General features: G+C 38.6%; 1 protein-coding gene across 1 annotated transcript in view; it reads right to left on the reverse strand.

The window, feature by feature from the left end:
* Positions 1 to 16,979, reverse strand: part of CHAT (choline O-acetyltransferase) — a 184,239-nt gene that overhangs the window by 57,524 nt on the left and 109,736 nt on the right. Inside the window, exon 8 of the mRNA XM_077454885.1 lies at positions 4,955 to 5,124. Coding sequence (XP_077311011.1) covers positions 4,955 to 5,124 — 170 coding nt within the window. The remainder of the gene's footprint in view (positions 1 to 4,954; positions 5,125 to 16,979) is intronic.

Here is a 16,979-nt window from a genome sequence, read left to right on the forward strand (position 1 = left end):
CTTCCATTTCTCTCATGGAGGAAATCTGTACGAACCATTCCCTAACCGTCGGGGCATTAGTAGAGCACCAATGTCTGGGTACGCATAGCCTCGCTGCATTCACCATATGCATGGCCAGAGATTTAAAGTATACTTTTCTGGGTAGGGACGTGTGATGCAGTAGAAATTGGTGTGGGGTAAAGTCCAGGGTGTAGGTCGTGATATGCGAGATGAGACTGTCCTATTTGATTTTTAACAGTAACTCTCTTAATTTAGGTCTGACGTACTCAGGATGCAGTGTCATATACTCTTAGGATCCGTTATGCAAAAGGGTACTACAAAATTCCAAATATTCCTAGAATTCCGAGACCACATAAAACTTTTTTGGGTTTAGGTTTTCATTGTTTCTCAGCAGATTATACTCTAATTATATTGACTATGGGGACAAAGTTCCACCTTTTTCTCTTAAACATGTTGTAAAATAAGATAAAAAAGATTTTATACTTACCTGCTCTGTGCAAATATATTTCACTGAGCTTTCCCAAACCTTCTCTTTTTGGGTCCCCGCTGGCGCACTATGCTCTGCCTCTTCTCTGTGTGCCACTATAGGAAGCCGCTTCCTATGGGGGCACACGTGTGAGCTTGTTACTAAACCAGGCTGTGTGTGTTCATATAAACACACAATGCAGCTCGACCCCACCCCCCTTCTCACTTGATTTGACTGACAGCGGCAGGAGCCAATGACAATGACGCAACTTTAAGGCACACTAAACTAAATTGGTGAATGATTCTTGGACTTTTAGGCACCAGGCAGCTGTTTCCCAGATTTGCAAGGTCCTCTCCTGGTGGTCTTTTCATGCATTTCCTAAGGTTTACTAACTGGATGTTCAGACCTCATCTGATGGCAGCTTCAGGCGTAAGGTCCTTCAAGCACTTTGAGTTGCTAACTGCCCCCAGTTTTAAGTTTGTTGTTTCCTTGTTAGTGTTTATTTGCTGTGTTTGCCACCCCACAGTTGGACTGTTTTTGGATGTTCCAATTGAATCACATTTACTGAATCATGTGTCCTTTAATCCCCCTGGCGGTATTCCCGAGTCTGGCTCGGGGTGGAGATTTTATACCAAAAGCGGTAACCCTGAGCCAGACTCGGGACCGCATTAATGAATGCAGGGAGACTTTACTTACCTTGTCCCCTGGATCCAGCGATACCCCCCCGCTGTGCGAGTGAGCCGTGCTCCGCTCAATCTATCACAGAGCCGATCTCCGTTCCCTGTGAGCGCTGCGACGCACAGGGACGGAGAACGGTGCCAAATTCAAAAAGTGAAACACACACATTACATACAGTATAATGTAATATTACAGATTACATTGCTGTATGTAATTATTTCACATCCCCTTTGTCCCTAGTGGTCTTCCCAGTGTCCTGCATGTAGTTTTATATTATAAAAACTGTTCTTTCTGCCTGGAAACTGGAGATTGTCCATAGCAACAAAAACTGTCCCTTCATACCTACATCAAAAGTGGTTTTAGACCAGCTAGAAAACAGCAACAATAAATTTGAATCACTCGCATAATTGAGCGATAGCGATTTGTGGGGAGATCCGTCATCAAATACTGAAAAGTAATGACAGTGACAATTCTGCAGCTGAGCAAATTTCAGTGTTTTTGATTTGATTACATTATTGAATTTGTATTATTGTTATGTTATTATTTGGTATAATTATTTATAGTTATTTATTATATTATAATTTATGATTTCATTTTTCAAACTTTATCATACCCGGGATGTCTGCTAGACTCTGGTTTGGACAGATTTAAGCGAGTTATTCCTAAGAATTACAGGCCTACAATATAAAAAGCCAAATTTTCATGCAAAATAATTGTACCGCTTTCAGCAACTAAAATCTGAAATAATCATACTGCCAGGGAACAATGAAGAAAACAGGATTTTTGCACTTTGCTACTGCTTTTCTACAACACTGAAGCATCCTGGGAGTGAGAGGTGTTACACCTGGATGGCCATTGTCCAAATACTTCTCTAGTTTGCAACATAACCCAATTATCTCAGATTAACAGAATCTCATATCACATTAATTATAAGAAACAGATTCTACATTAAGTACAGAAAACCATGTAGGGTGAGTAAGGAAATGTTGGAACTTTGAGAAATGGTTTTATTGTTATCTTTGCCTTCCTGGGTCAGTTATGTGCTCCAACCCTCCTCAATTTTTGGTATGGTTTCACAGCTACAGAAAGTGGAAGAACATTTCCCACATGTGCAGAATTAACAACTCCAGAGAAACTCTAGCTCTTATCCACAGTTTAGGATGGAGTTGGGCTTTAATCTATTTATTTATTTGTACAGCTCTGTACAGATTGGTTGTATAGTTCATTTTAGTTTTGAATAAAGAAACAAGATGTTTTGTTTGGAACATGAACTGCAACATGTGCTAATTACTAATTAGCTATCATATATTGGACAGCACTCAAGAAAAGATCTAAGGGGATAGATGTGATTATTTTAGTAAGCTTGTGTTTGGAAACAGATGGATTGTGTGTTTTTTATTTCAGAAATCCCCTTGGTGTGGTCCATAGTGGTCTAATGCACCTATTGTATAACAAGCCTGCATCTGTTTTGCACATATTTTGATTCTTGTCAGAAATCAGGCTAGGCTACAACCTTAACCCTTTGACTGCCAAGGATATGTCCTACATGGCATGTGTTTTACCTCACACTCTTTGAGAGAGTCACTGAACGGGAGAAGCTATCCAAGGAATAGTGGTCTGATGTGCTAGCACCCTTTTTAACAAGGGATCCCCCAAAATGTGTACTTTGTATTACACCCCCAAGGATTCCAAGGAGTATACTAAACTTGAAGGAGAAATCATAGCTAGGGTAGGGGTTACTATGACTGTTTTGTAGCATGTGTTCACGAGCCTGCTCAGAAAGGCTTATGACTGGTCTGTGACATCCAAGCCTTGCCTGTTACGTTACAGTGGTACATGCAGATCCGAGTCTGGATAAGTGGCTCTTCCTTGTAAAGTGACAAATTGCTACTGAGGACAATCTCCATGATCTGCCTTTCAAGTTGGTAACCACTGAAAACAGGAAAACATTACCCTCGATTAAGATTGTTCCTTTTTATCAAAGGAGTAAACGGGTTCTTAAAAGTCTAGGTTCACTTAAAATAAAAACCCCAAAAAACAAACAAACAAAAAATAAATAGCACAAGGGTTATCACTTACCACCAATGTGGTGTCCCTTATGCTGCTCTGTCTTGGTTTAGCAGAAATCTTTTTCCTTTAATGACCCCCCCCCCCCCCTCCCCCCATCGCCACTATAATCATCCACTGCAGTGGTAGTTAATAGAACTGAGCAAGTGTGTATAACTATGCCCACCCTTTCTGCTTGCCTGCTTCATTCAGAGAAGCTGGTCCTACAGCTTCTACTGTATAAATAAAACAGGATCTTTAAATGGAGAGGGTTTTATCTTTCCACTATGTGCTTGTTTTTACAGCATACATTAAATTAAATCATGTTATGGTCACTGATACCCCATTGTTCTTTCATATAAACAGTAGTAATAAGTTGTGCATTGTTTGATACTAGCAGCAGAGAATCATTTATAACTTGGGCTTTTACAAATTTCATCCTTAAATTTTCTTGTAATAGATCTAAAAAAAATATCTGCCTTTCAGTGTTCCAGCAGTGCCATTTTAAAAGTTACCATTATTACAGCTGCCCGGGCCCTTGCAGCCTATGCTATCTATGCAAGGAGTTGCATCTCTACCTCCTCATTAACACTGGGTGGCCTGTAACACATGCCAATACTTAACCATGAAGTATGTGCACCCATATGTAATGTCACCCATGATGCCTCAGCACCGTCATACTCTCCATCAACAAGGCTCTCTTTCACACTCCCTTTTAGATCACTTCTCACATAGAGACAAATACAACCACCTTTTTAATTTACCTTATATCTTTAAAAGAGAGCATAGCCAGTAATATTAATATGCTGATCATGTGAAGAATAATGCCAGGTTTCAGCAATAGTAATTAAAGCTTAGTTCTCTTCATGCACCAAAGCTTCCAACTCTCCTATTTTGCTTGGCCGACTTCTGACATTGGTGAACACACACATTTATCCATTGTTGGTGATAAGGTGTATTAGGGAACTTCCAAAACATTAAATCTCCTCTGACCTGCTTCCAGTAGCATTGAATAAGTAAAGTTCCAGGCCTGTTTTCTTATCAGCGGAAACTTGCCTCCTACCTATTCTTTTCAGCTGAAAGAACTATTGCCCAAGCCTAGAAAAAGCCACCTGTCCCTTTTCAGGGGGTAAGAGATGGCATGACCTTGTTGATACTTAATGAACAGATGTCGAGCATCTGCGGGGACACTCATGCCAAGTTCCTCAAAATTTGTGAACTATGGCTATCCTATGCCTTTCCTACCCTCCCCCCAGCTAGCTTGGGCTGCCTGTGACGGGTGATCTCGATGTTCCCAAGCCCTCTCCTTTTTCCCCATCTCCTGGTCCCCATCCTCCTCGTCTTCCCTTTCTTGACTAGACTCCCCTATCCCTCCTCTAGCTCTCCACTCAGTAGGGGAGCGACCTCCCTCTCTTCAGCTTCTCCTGTCTGCCTAACTTTCTTCTGTTTTCTGCCCCTCTATCTTTGTTAGTTCAATTTTGACTGTACATTGCACCACCTTTTGGTTTTCGAGGGGCCTAGGGGCTACCAAATAGTTGCGGGGATCCTCTTTGGACCCCTGGTTCCTGATGGTATCCTTCGCACCTAAATTTACTACTGTTGCATTTTTTCTATTTGTGTCGCTTCATTTTTGCGCTTCTTATGAGCTAATACCTGTTCCAAATTCAATACTAGCCCCTGCGTGGGCAGAACTTTTGCTGATTAATCATTTGCTAAAACTGAATACAATTATTGAAACAGAATAAGTTAAAAGAAAAGATTTACCTGCATAGGCTTATCATACCATCGATTTCCACCATTTTTGTTGTAACCTCCACCATGAAGAAGTTGAAGAGCTCTGTTGGTGTCATTCAGCTCTACACCTGTTGGTGCATCTAGACACACTAGACACATACATCTTTCAATCATATCTAGAGAGTCACGGTTTGTAGAATCTGTAAAAATAAGGACAACAATATAGAGCATGCATCAGGTATGATGTTAACAATTACCGCAAACAATATGCACATTTTAAGGTATATCCTTTAATGTTGTTCTTTTCTAAAGTGAAAAATGTATATTGACATATCTAATACATCTATGCACCTGGAAAACTGAAAAAGATTAAATTCAAAACCAAATGTTTACTATAAGAGCTGACTGTGCCCTGTGTGTGAAAACAATGAATGGTGAAAAATTATATTTATAATTTCAAAAAGGTATTTGTATATGTGCAAATTACAGTTACAATTACAGTACACCACAGTGTACTGCGTTGTGTATGTCCTAGCATGAAACTAGCATTCTTGTAATGTTTTAATAATCAGTAAATTGGCTGCATACGGTGATGTCTCCAACCCAAAACCAACCTTCCTTGATGTGCTTCAGCACTCCTGACTTGCTCACAAGAATATGATTTATTTTTTTGATTTTTCAAGCTCATATTCCATAGACTTCAATGGGGTTCGGAGTTTGGGTCCGAATTTTTGCTATGTTATGGTGTGCACCGAACTGGGGGAGTATTCGACCCACCTCTACTGCTTAGGCACAACTGAGATTTCTAAATTTTTAGCACAGTAAATATTTTATTTTTGAATTCAGTTCCACTTTAAGAACACGTGCTTGTTTAAATAAAGTGCAGTTATCCATTTTACCCTCCATTTCCAGTGTATTGCAGATCTGTCAGTTGCCTTTTAGTAATGTAGGAAGTATTTTCCTTGTTGAACATACACTATTGGGTAACTATAATACATGTCTGCACCCTATGGCATTTATTGTTTTTCCATTGTGCGTATATAATTTTGACATGTATATCCACAATATATATATTTTTCTTAGCAGACCGATCCTCTGAAGAAGACCCTTGGTATATGGGTTGAAACGTGTCAGCCCAATCTTTCATGTCGACATTTTATCATTAATGTTGCTATGAAATTCCTGTCTGCAAGTGTACATTTGGTTTCGTTTTAATTTTCCTACTGGAGCTAATTTTTTAACTATCATGTTATGCTCTTTGGTACTACTAATAAACAACTCTTTTTTTTATACAACATTGACTATTTTTTTCACTTTGCTGCCTAAAAACCCCACTTTGGGGGAACCTTTCTCCCTTGTGTTGCCTTTAAGTTGCCTTTAAGCAGGCACAACCATGATTGCGAGGTAAGCATGAAACTGGAGATGGCAAGCTTATTTAGCTTAGCAGGAGGGCATAAAAGGATAAGCCCACTTTGATTGAAATATGGAAATTGTGGATGGTCATTGCTGAATTCCTGAAAAGGTTAATTCTTAAGGCAGATTGCATGTGAGACCACTACTTTCACAAAGAATCCAGCAGTCTTTATCTTCAACAGACTGTCGGGGCACAATGTTTTTTACTGAGCCTGAATTACAAAAATATAAAATGTATGATTTTTCAGTTTATGTATGATTTAAAGTTTACATTAACTATTTTTCTTAAAATGGGTATTTATGATGAATTCAATTTTTAAACCCATGTTCTGGCTTTCAGTAGTTGCTGGTAATGTAGCCAGGGCATCCAAGCTGCTCCATGTCAAAGCTATTGTATGTCACCAGTACCTTCCAGGGAGAACTTGTTAATATACTGCACGATTCTGCAGTCTTGAAAAATCCCACTGGGACAAGGCAGAGAAGAAACTAAGAATGCGATACTTATGCAGATCTTCCACAGACATTATTGGCAGGCTGGTGCAGAGAACAAGAAAGAAGAAGCCAGCCCATATGATGTGTTTCTTTTTTAAATGACCATGCAGGGAGAATTGTGTGGGCAGAAGGAACCAGGGCCTCAAGAGACAAGTTAAATAGAGGTTTCTTCTTATAAATGGTTAAATGTATTTTACCAAAGAGATATGACTTTGGCTTGGTGGTGTACACTCAAAAAGGCAAAAAGGTTAAAAAGTTAACCCCCCCCCCTCCAAAAAAAACAAAAAAAAGGAAGACTAGGTTTCTATGACAGGGTTGTTGTTCATATTAGCTGTTGAGCTGAATTTACAGTATTCAAAAAAAGAAAATATATACTTTATATATAAAATATATTGTTCTCCTTATGATAACTAGCATGGTTTCAATTTCAACAGTCATAAATATCTTACATTAATTTCTGTAACAGTGGTGCAGGTATTCATTTACTGCCTCATCTACTGTTAGATACTTGCAGACTGGAATTTGTAGATCATTAGGCTAGTATGCTCAACAGATATAGTATTGATCAGTTAGCAAATTCACAAGACAAATATAATATTGATCAGGTAATAAATCATTGCCCTCATTCAGTTTTGCTTTCTTTTTGAATCAATCAACAAGTGTATTATTAGCTGCAATTTGCTGTAACCATGTATCTGTAATTAACAAATGCTTAGAATTTTGCTTTTTATATATATATTTATTTTTTTAACAAATATCAAGGTTTCTGTATACAAATTAAGTATATGCAATGAGTACTGCTGGATCTGCTTGTGTGTCAGAAAGAATGTTCATGAACTAATGAGGCTCATTCAGTTGTTTGGGATTGAAGTGATTTTCGCTGAGGCAGCGGTGGTATATGTGGGTGTAAATAATTCTGCTGGTAGTAGGAAACTTTTATACAAATGTTGTCTGCAATGTTTGTATGCCAGAAGAAACCAGAACAAAAATGTTCATATTGTGATAGGATTCAGAATAAAGACACAGGCTTATTTATTTCACATAACATTGAACCTACTGTTGATTTCACAAATCAGTATATGCTACCATGGGAACCTTTAAAGTAATGTTCAACTTCTACAGTACATTTGTTCTTGGTACAACCTACTAGGACTAGTATCTTTCGGTGCATAATGAAGCACCTTTTTTTTTTATTTTTGAATGGTGTAGAGAAGGGTCAAGATTTGGACCTCTTGTCCAGATTGTATTGCTGTCTGTATCCCCCTTGGAGAGATTACCACTCTATTTGTCATGATGATAATAATCAATAAGAAATGAGGTGAGAAAAAATACATTTAAAAATTTTCCCCAAATCAAAAGGTAAGGTAAAATTATCTATTGGAGACACATAAATTGGTAGAGGTGCATATTTTTGTTTAAAAAAATCCCAATATGCGTACAATGATTGGTTTGTGCAAAAGTTATAGCGTCTACAAACTATGAGAGATTTAAACAAAAAAAAATATATATTTTTTAATATTTTACTAGTAATGGCAGCGATCAGCAACTTACAGAGGGATTGCGATATTGCATCAGTCGGACACTAAATAAACTGTGGGAAGGGCTATTACTAGGGAAAGGCATGGATCCATATCACTGCTTTGCAAGAACACAGTTTCTACCTTTGCAAGAACACATGTTCTGCATCTGTGCTAGATGATTGGTGGGTGACAGGGGTCATAGAGTCCACGGTACCCACAGATCAGCTCCCGCTGTGTATATTCACAGTGGGAGCAGGTCTCGTACAGCGTGCCACAGACCCAGAAGTATCGGATCACGTACTAGGTTTGTGATCTGGTGCAGCAGTGTACCCAATGTACACAAATTAAATCTTAATCATTTTTTCTAAATAGATATTTCTTTTGGTGGTATTTAATCACCATTGGGTTTTTAATTGCTTGCTAAATACACAAAAAAAGGCAGAAAATGTTGAAAACAATTTTGAGTCTGCACTGGTGGACACTGATAGGCTGCACTGATGGGCACTGATGAGGCGGTACTGGTAGGCACTGATGGGCATTGGTAAGCGGCACTGATAGGTGACGCTGATGAGGCGGCACTGATGGGCAGCACTGATTTGCAGCACTGGTGGGCACTAATTAGCACTGATTGGCAGCACTATTGGGCACTGATTGGCAGTATTGGTGGGCACTGTTGGGACTGCACTGATAAATGGACACTGGTAATCAGTTCCCTGATTTTCAGTGTACATGTCCCTGTTATACAAGCTGGTTATTGGCTCTCTTCTCCGTTCCCCATAAATGGCTTCTGTTTACATTGTGATCAGCTGTGATTGGACCCAGCTGATTACTTGGTAAAGAGCCGTTGATTGGCTCTTTACCTCAATCTGTGATCAAAAGTGTCTGGAGGACATTGTGATCACAGAGCACACTGCCCGGCAAGACAGGAGGACGTCAAAGGATGGCCTCCCAAAACTGGCCAGCCGTGCTGTAGCTGTAATTTACCTATAGCACAGGTCAAAAAGTGGTTAAACCAGCACATAGCTAATTTCGCAATATAAAAGACACCTCTCTAAAACATTGATATTGGGATAAAATATTGTCAACATGCACATGATGTATACATTAGTGTTTAAAATATATTTTATGCAAGTACATTTCAAAATTGAATCCCATGGGCAGTGAATTTAAAGGCTAAAAACAACATCTGCATGGCTTATTTCTGGCATTAAAGTGGACCTTTCCCCCAGCCACTAAAAATCTAGCATGCAGCTCTTCACAGTAAGAGCTGTAAAAATGTGGAATATACCCCCTCCAGAGGTGGTTCTACAAGCTCAGTAGATTGCTTTATAAAAGGCCTGGATTCTTACCTAAAAGTACATAATATAACTGGGTACTAACATTTATAGGTAAAGTTGATCCAGGGAAAATCTGATTTCCTCTCGGGGGATCAGGTAGGAATTTATTCCCCTGCTATAGCAAATTGGATCATACTTTGCTGGGGTTTTTTCACCTTCCTCTGGATCAACTGTGGGTATAGGATTGTGTATACGGGATTGTATTATTATTTTTTGGTTGAGCTGGATGGACTTGTGTCTTTTTTTTAACCTGACTGACTATGTGACTATGTAACATCTGAACAAACATTTACATGATTTCAGAGTTACATAGGCAAAAAGAAAAAATATCATAACCGTTTGTTTTTGTCTTACTTTTTAAATAAAACAAATCTTTAAATATATTAGTATAAAAAGAACAGGTCTGAACATATTCTAATCCAATAAATAGGTGTTTGCCATGGGGGATGCAGGAAAAAAAAAACAATTAAATAACTTCTTTAGCTCTACATAGACAAAGCAGATCAGTGGTGCTGGTGTAATGTGTTGCACCCAATTGGCTCAACACTGAAATGGTCCAGAAACAATTTGGCAAAATGAATATGAATACAGCATCTGGACTGCATTATACTCATGAGTCCTCAGTGTCCATTGTTTCAAATGTTTTTGACTCTTTAATGACTGACTTGGTACCAATGGATTGGTATTAACTAATAAGGATTGGCCAAAATGACCCCTGTTCGGTTCGTACTCGAACTTTCAAACAAAGCATAAGTTCGGACCCGAATAACAAACCCCTTTAAAGTCAATGGGACCCAAACATCAAAAATCCAAAGTGCCCATTTTGAAAGCTTATATGCAAGTAATTGGGCATACAATGGTTATAGGGGGTCTAGGTCCTGCCCTGGGGGACATGTATCAACGAAAAAACAGTTTGTGAAAAACGTAATTTTTAAATGAGCAGCGATTTTTTGAGTTTTAAAGTGAAAGCATAAAAATTAAAAAATTAAAAAAACCCTAGTGCCTGGGGTGTCTCCTTAGTCTACCTGTAAAGTGGCAGATCTGTACCATGTCTAGAATCTACTGCAGCAATAACTGCATTTATAAAGCCAAAAAATACAATTTTCCCTGCAAGCTGCCTTTATTTTGCTCAGAAACAGCTTGGGAGCCAGTGTGTATGATGAGGCCACAATGTAGTGCACTGGGATCAAGATTAGAGATTTTTTGGATACATTCTGGTGTCACTTTGACTTTGGACAGAAGTAACGGATGCGTAAAAATTGGTCTTTGGGTGTCGGTGGCGCCGTCCCACCGTAACCCTATAGAGGTAATCTTGATGAAAGCAAGAATTGGCCTTGCTGTAAAAAAGTGCAATGATATGCACCTGTCAAACAGGTGCAGAAAAATTGCTCTTTGGGTTTCGGGGGTGCCTTCCCACCGTAACCCTATAGAGATAATCTTGATGAATGCAAGAATTGGTCTTACTGTAAAAAATTGCAATGATATGCAACTCTCAAACAGATACAAATTTGAGTACTACAGTGACGCACTGTAAAAAATTGCAAAGATATGCACCTGTCAAACAGGTACAAATTTGAGTACTACAGTGACGCACAGAACTATATGGTGTTAAACTGGCAGTAATGCATGAAAAACTATATGGCATTAAACTGGCAGAACGCGCACAGAAGTAAATGGCGTTAATCTGGCAGTAACGCACACAGAACTATATTGTGTTAAACTGGCACTAATGCACGCAAAGCTATATGGCATTAAACTGGCAGTAACACACACAAAACTATATGGTACACAAAACTATATGGCGTTAAACTGTCAGTAACGCACACAGAATAAATGACATTGAACTGGCAGTAACACACACAAAACTATATGACATTGAACTGGCAGTAACACACACTAAAGTAAATGGCGTTAAACTGGCAGTAAATCACAGAGAACTATATGGCCTTAAACTGGCAGTAATGCACGCAAAACTATATGGCATTAAACTGGCAGTAACCCACACAAAACGATATGGCTTTAAACTGCCAGTAACGCACACAGAAGTAAATGGCATTAAACTAGCAGTAACACAATCATCACTACACTGACACTATCTGAACTGTCCTTACTGTAGCTATACACTAATGTAAAGATTACTGACACGGTCTCACTATACAATACTGAAACTATATGAGCGGTTCTTACTCTCACAACACTACAATGAAGCTATCTGAGCTATCCCTACTCTAGCTGCCCACTATGCAAACCTGAATGATGGTCCTCCTCACTACATTCACACTATACCTAGACTGACACTAAACTAATATTCTACACTGATAATTGAAGAAAAATAGCACAGTATAGCACACTAAATAACTGATAGCATTGAACAGAGCCCTGTTCTATCTCTCTCCATGCCAAAATCACACTGAAAATGGCTGCCATTGAATGAACACTTTTATACTGTGGGGCAGGAATGAGCCATGATTGGATAAAGTCATGATAACAGTGTCCAATCATGACTCTGACAGTGCTCTGTGCCCTGATTGGCTGAAGCTTTCACTGCTTCTGTCAATCAGGGCTTGCAATGCACTGTTCAGCGCCACAATGCATTGTGGTCGGTTCTGGGGGCCGAACAAACGGTCAAACGACCTTATGCTGGGGCCGAACCGTTCGCCCATCCCTATTAAGTAAATGTGGTAACAGTACTTAACACAATTCAAGGATTAACCCGGTAACTACAGATTTGTGATGTTTACCTTTTTTTCAGGAAAGATAGCTCATCAAAATACCATATGCAAGAGTATTTGCTAAATAATAAAAGTGATAGATTTTGAAATAATTGAAGCTGCCAAACAAAAAAAAATAGGTGGCTATATACATAGCTTTTTTTGACTGTGCTACTGTGTTTGACATGGTTGCATATAGAGGGCTATTAAATAAGTATAAAGAATAGGCTTAAAAAACGAAATCATTAAATAGCTATAAAAATATGCTTACAGGTTGCATGATTAATGACTGATACTCTATGTAATTTATAAACCCCAACAAAAACCATAGATCATTCAGAGTTTGGAGTCGGCAGATGAAATTATGGCAGTTTACACGCTATGTAGTGAAAATACAATACATGCAGGTATGACGAAGCAGACAGGTGTCATGTCATGGCATGTTTTCACACATTCCTACAAGTCGAGTTTAGGGCAGCAGTCCTATGTGTGAGAAACATTCCAAAGAAGTAGACATGGGTAATTAGTTTCGTTCCAAATTCGTTTTTTTAACAAATTTCGTCAAATTCCTTAATTCAGAAATGAATTCATGAAAACCCGTTTAGCAAATTTTTCAGAATATTCTAAAATTCGAATATTCTAAAATTCGTAAATTTGTAAATTCAAAAATTTGTAAATTTGAAAATTCAGAATTTTGTAAATTCGTAAATCCGAAAACCCCAAAATTCCAAAATCTGAAATAATAACTGACTATTAAATTATAGGTATTGGAATTTCCTTTCAAATTTGGCTGTTAGTCAGCGCAATTGAATATGAATTTATCCAACGTTATGAATTATCCAAAATAATGAATGCCTTCTCGAAATGAATGGAACGTAACATTAATAATAATAAATAACAATAATAATAAAAACTATTTTATTATTATTATTTAGTAGTACTTTGTTCCATTCCATTTGTTTAGATGTGTCATTAGTTATTTTGGATAATTCGTAACTTAAAAAATACGATAAATTCGTATTAGTTACATTCATTAACAGCCAAATTTGAAAGGAAATTCCAATACCTATAATTGAATAGTTATTATTAGTTAGTTAGTTATTATTTCGAATTTTCGGATTTTGTTCTTTTGAATTTTCGGATTTTCTTTCTTATTTTTTCAAATTTACGAAATTCTGAATTTTTGAATTCTCAAAATTAAGAATTTTTGAATTTACGAATTTTCATATTTCCAAATTTTGTCATTTATGAATTTACGAATTACAATCATAATGAATGACCCAAAAAATGAAAAAAAAAAAATGAATGAAATAAAAATTAGAACAAACAGATTTTTCAGCAATGCACATTTCTACAAGTCCTTGACTCTTTTTAAAAATCGTGCAGCACCAAAACCCTTCGTAAACCCACACACAAATCTAAAATCTCCATATTCACGATCTTATACTCACAGTTGATCCAGAGGAAGGCCAACAAAATAAAATAAAGCATGATCCAATTTTCTCTAGCGGGAAAAAAAAATCTTTCCTGATCCCCAAGAGGCAATCTGATATTACCTGGATAAACTTTACCTATAAATGTTATATACATATTGTATTATATACATTTAGGAAAGAATCCAGGCCTTTTTTTTAAACCACCTACTGAGCTGGCCAGAACAACCTCTTGAGGAAGTCTATTCCACATTTTCACAGCCCTTAGAAGAAGCCTTTCCATATTTGGAGATTAAACCTCTTTTCCTCCAGATGTAAAGTGTGGCCTCTTGGCCTCTGCGCATGAACAGCCATGAATGTAATCTTATGCCCTGTACACACAGTTGGACATTCCGACGCCAAAATCCATCTGATTTTTTCTGCCAGATGTTGGGCCAAACTTGTCTTGCATACACACAGTCTCACAAAGTTGTCGGAAAATCCAATCATTCAGAGCGCGGTGACGTACGACGGGACTATAAAGAAGGAGATAGCCAATACCTTTTGTCTTGTAATTTATTCTGAGCATGCGTGGCACTTTGTCCGTCGGAATTGTCTACACACGATCGGAATTTAAACAATTGGATTTTGTTGTCAGAAAATTTTAGATCCCGCTCTCAAACTTCGTGTGTCGGAAATTCCGATGGAAAAAGTCAGATGGAGCCCACACACGATCTGATTTTCCGACAACAAGATCCAATCACACATTTTCCATCGGAAAGTTCAAACGTGTGTATAGGGCATTAGACCTAAAGTGTATCTAAACCCAGGCCCATTTTCCTTATTTTTTTTACCTGTTAATCCTATTATTATTACATTTCCTGTCTCTGGATGGCTACACTCACACTGCTGTATTTATGGAGGGAAACATAGGTGTCATCCAAGCTGGATCTCATTTGTTTCCATACACAAATTAAAGAGGGGCTGGGGAAAAATAAAAAAGATAAGATTGTGTGAATGTTTTTAGCTGTAAAAATGAAAACTAATGCAGCCCCTGCATCTAACGACTGGTAAGATGCAATATATATATATTGCATTCAGTACTATTTTTCAGCTTCTAGAGCAAACAAGGTGCTATCTTGCATTGCAAGACATACTCTTGCCCCCATGCAAAGCACTCGTGAGAACATCAGGTTGATTTACTCTGCAAGGTATTGTCATGAACCCTCATTTTGTAAAAAAAATACTCAATTGCATGCAAGCAAAAAACAAAACAAAACGTATTTTTGCTTGCACGTGATTGGATGAAGGAAGTCAGCAAACCTGGGTACAGAGAAGGAAAATAAAAAAGGGCATTAAGGATCTTAGCTATAAGGAAAGATCCACAAAACAAATGCCGTGTACACACAACTGGACTTTCTGGCAGGCTAGATCCAACGGTCCTCCCAACGAAATTTCGGTGGAGTTCCGACGGACTTTCCGGAGGAATGGACTTGGCCACACATGAACAGACTAAGTCCATTCGAAAGTCCGTTCGTTTTGAACATGATGTAAGACGAGACTAAAAAAGGAAGTTCAATAGCCAGTAGCCAATAGCTGCCCTTGCGTTGTATTTCATCCATCAGACCAGCATACAAACAAACAGTTTTCCCGATAGGCATTGAGTCCATCGGACAGATTTGAAACATGTTCTATTGCTAGGTCTGTCAGATTTTTTTAACAAAAAACGGATTAGCCCATGCACGATCGGATTGTCCGATGGACTGATTCCGATGGACCTAGTCTGCCGGAAAGTCCGGTCATGTGTACGAGGTGTTAATGTATTCATCCATCCAGAAAAGTAGATTAAGAAATAATATGACCACCTTATTTAACCACTTCAAGACCAGACTGTTTCAGCAGTCATTGTTCAGATATCCCTTTTTTAATTACCCTGTTATGCAACACTGTACTAAAATGAAATTTATATCATTAGCCAGAGCTTTCTTTTGATGGTGTTTAACTGCTTCCCACCCACCCACCGTCAAATGACGGCTGGGAGGTGTGGCTCTCGTTCTGGGACATCATCATATGGGGTGATCACAGGTGCACCATGTTCCTGGGAAACGCTGCGACCCAGATCTCGGCAAAAAGCCATGGCCGGCTCTTTACCCATGTGATCTGTTGTGTCCAATCACAGTCCCTATTTCTATAAGCCAAACAAACCTAGCTTACTTGTACGTGGCTGCCCCCAGGAATGTCAAGTTCATTGGCCAGGAGGAACCCATGTGTAGAAAAGCTGGATCCCATCAAGAAGATGGCCCCTCACAGGATGGAGACAATAATGCGGAAGGCCAAGGGAAATTCCATGGGTACTCCGGCAGCCCGTGTCAGAGGAAGGGGCGGAACTAGGGGGCTCTCTCCAATCAAACAACATGTTTCAAAGCTTCCATTGTCTTCGTCAAATCTAGTTTGCTGAGGGAGCAAGGAGGATAAATAGTGGTTAGTGGGCTTTTGCCCACTGTAATGTATCTCACTCTGATGACATGAGAACAGTTGTTGCACTTAGATATCTCTATTTCTAGCTGTTTTTTGGCAATGGGATTGGGGCAGAGGGTGAGGATGGGGCTGGATTCCCACTGTTTTGTGTGGGTTGCCTCATTCATGGTTATGAACTTGTAGGTATAACTGAGCCCACATATTTTTCTCCTCCTCTTTCACACTAAACTGCAGCACATAAATGTGAACCAGTTAAACAGGAGATAATAGAATTTCTATTTGAAAAGTCTTTTTATGCAGCAAAATGCATGTGTTTTGCTGCATGAAAACAGGCAAGTGTTTATAGTCTTTCGAAGGTCAACCTTGAAGAAGTTAATGCCATATCATCTAATTGCATCCATTACCTATAATGGATAACTTCTTGTCTATGAATTTTTTATGCTGAAGCAGATGTGGCTTGCTTATATTCCCTTTTATGTTCTGCTGGCTCCACTCACCCAACAATCACAGCCATGTCTTCAGAAAATGCCATGATTTTGGTTAGGGTCATTTTTTTCAGCACCACCATGATCCTCTAGGGCAGGGATCTCCAAACTATGGCCCTCCAGTTGTTCAGGAACTACCATTCCCATCATGCCTAGTCATGTCTGTGAATGTCAGAGTTTTACAATGCCTCATGGGACATGTAGTTC

Source organism: Lithobates pipiens, unplaced genomic scaffold, assembly GCF_037356315.1.
Source record: "Lithobates pipiens isolate NorthernLeopardFrog02 unplaced genomic scaffold, aLitPip1_a1.2 Scaffold_25, whole genome shotgun sequence".
Lineage (NCBI taxonomy): Eukaryota > Metazoa > Chordata > Amphibia > Anura > Ranidae > Lithobates > Lithobates pipiens.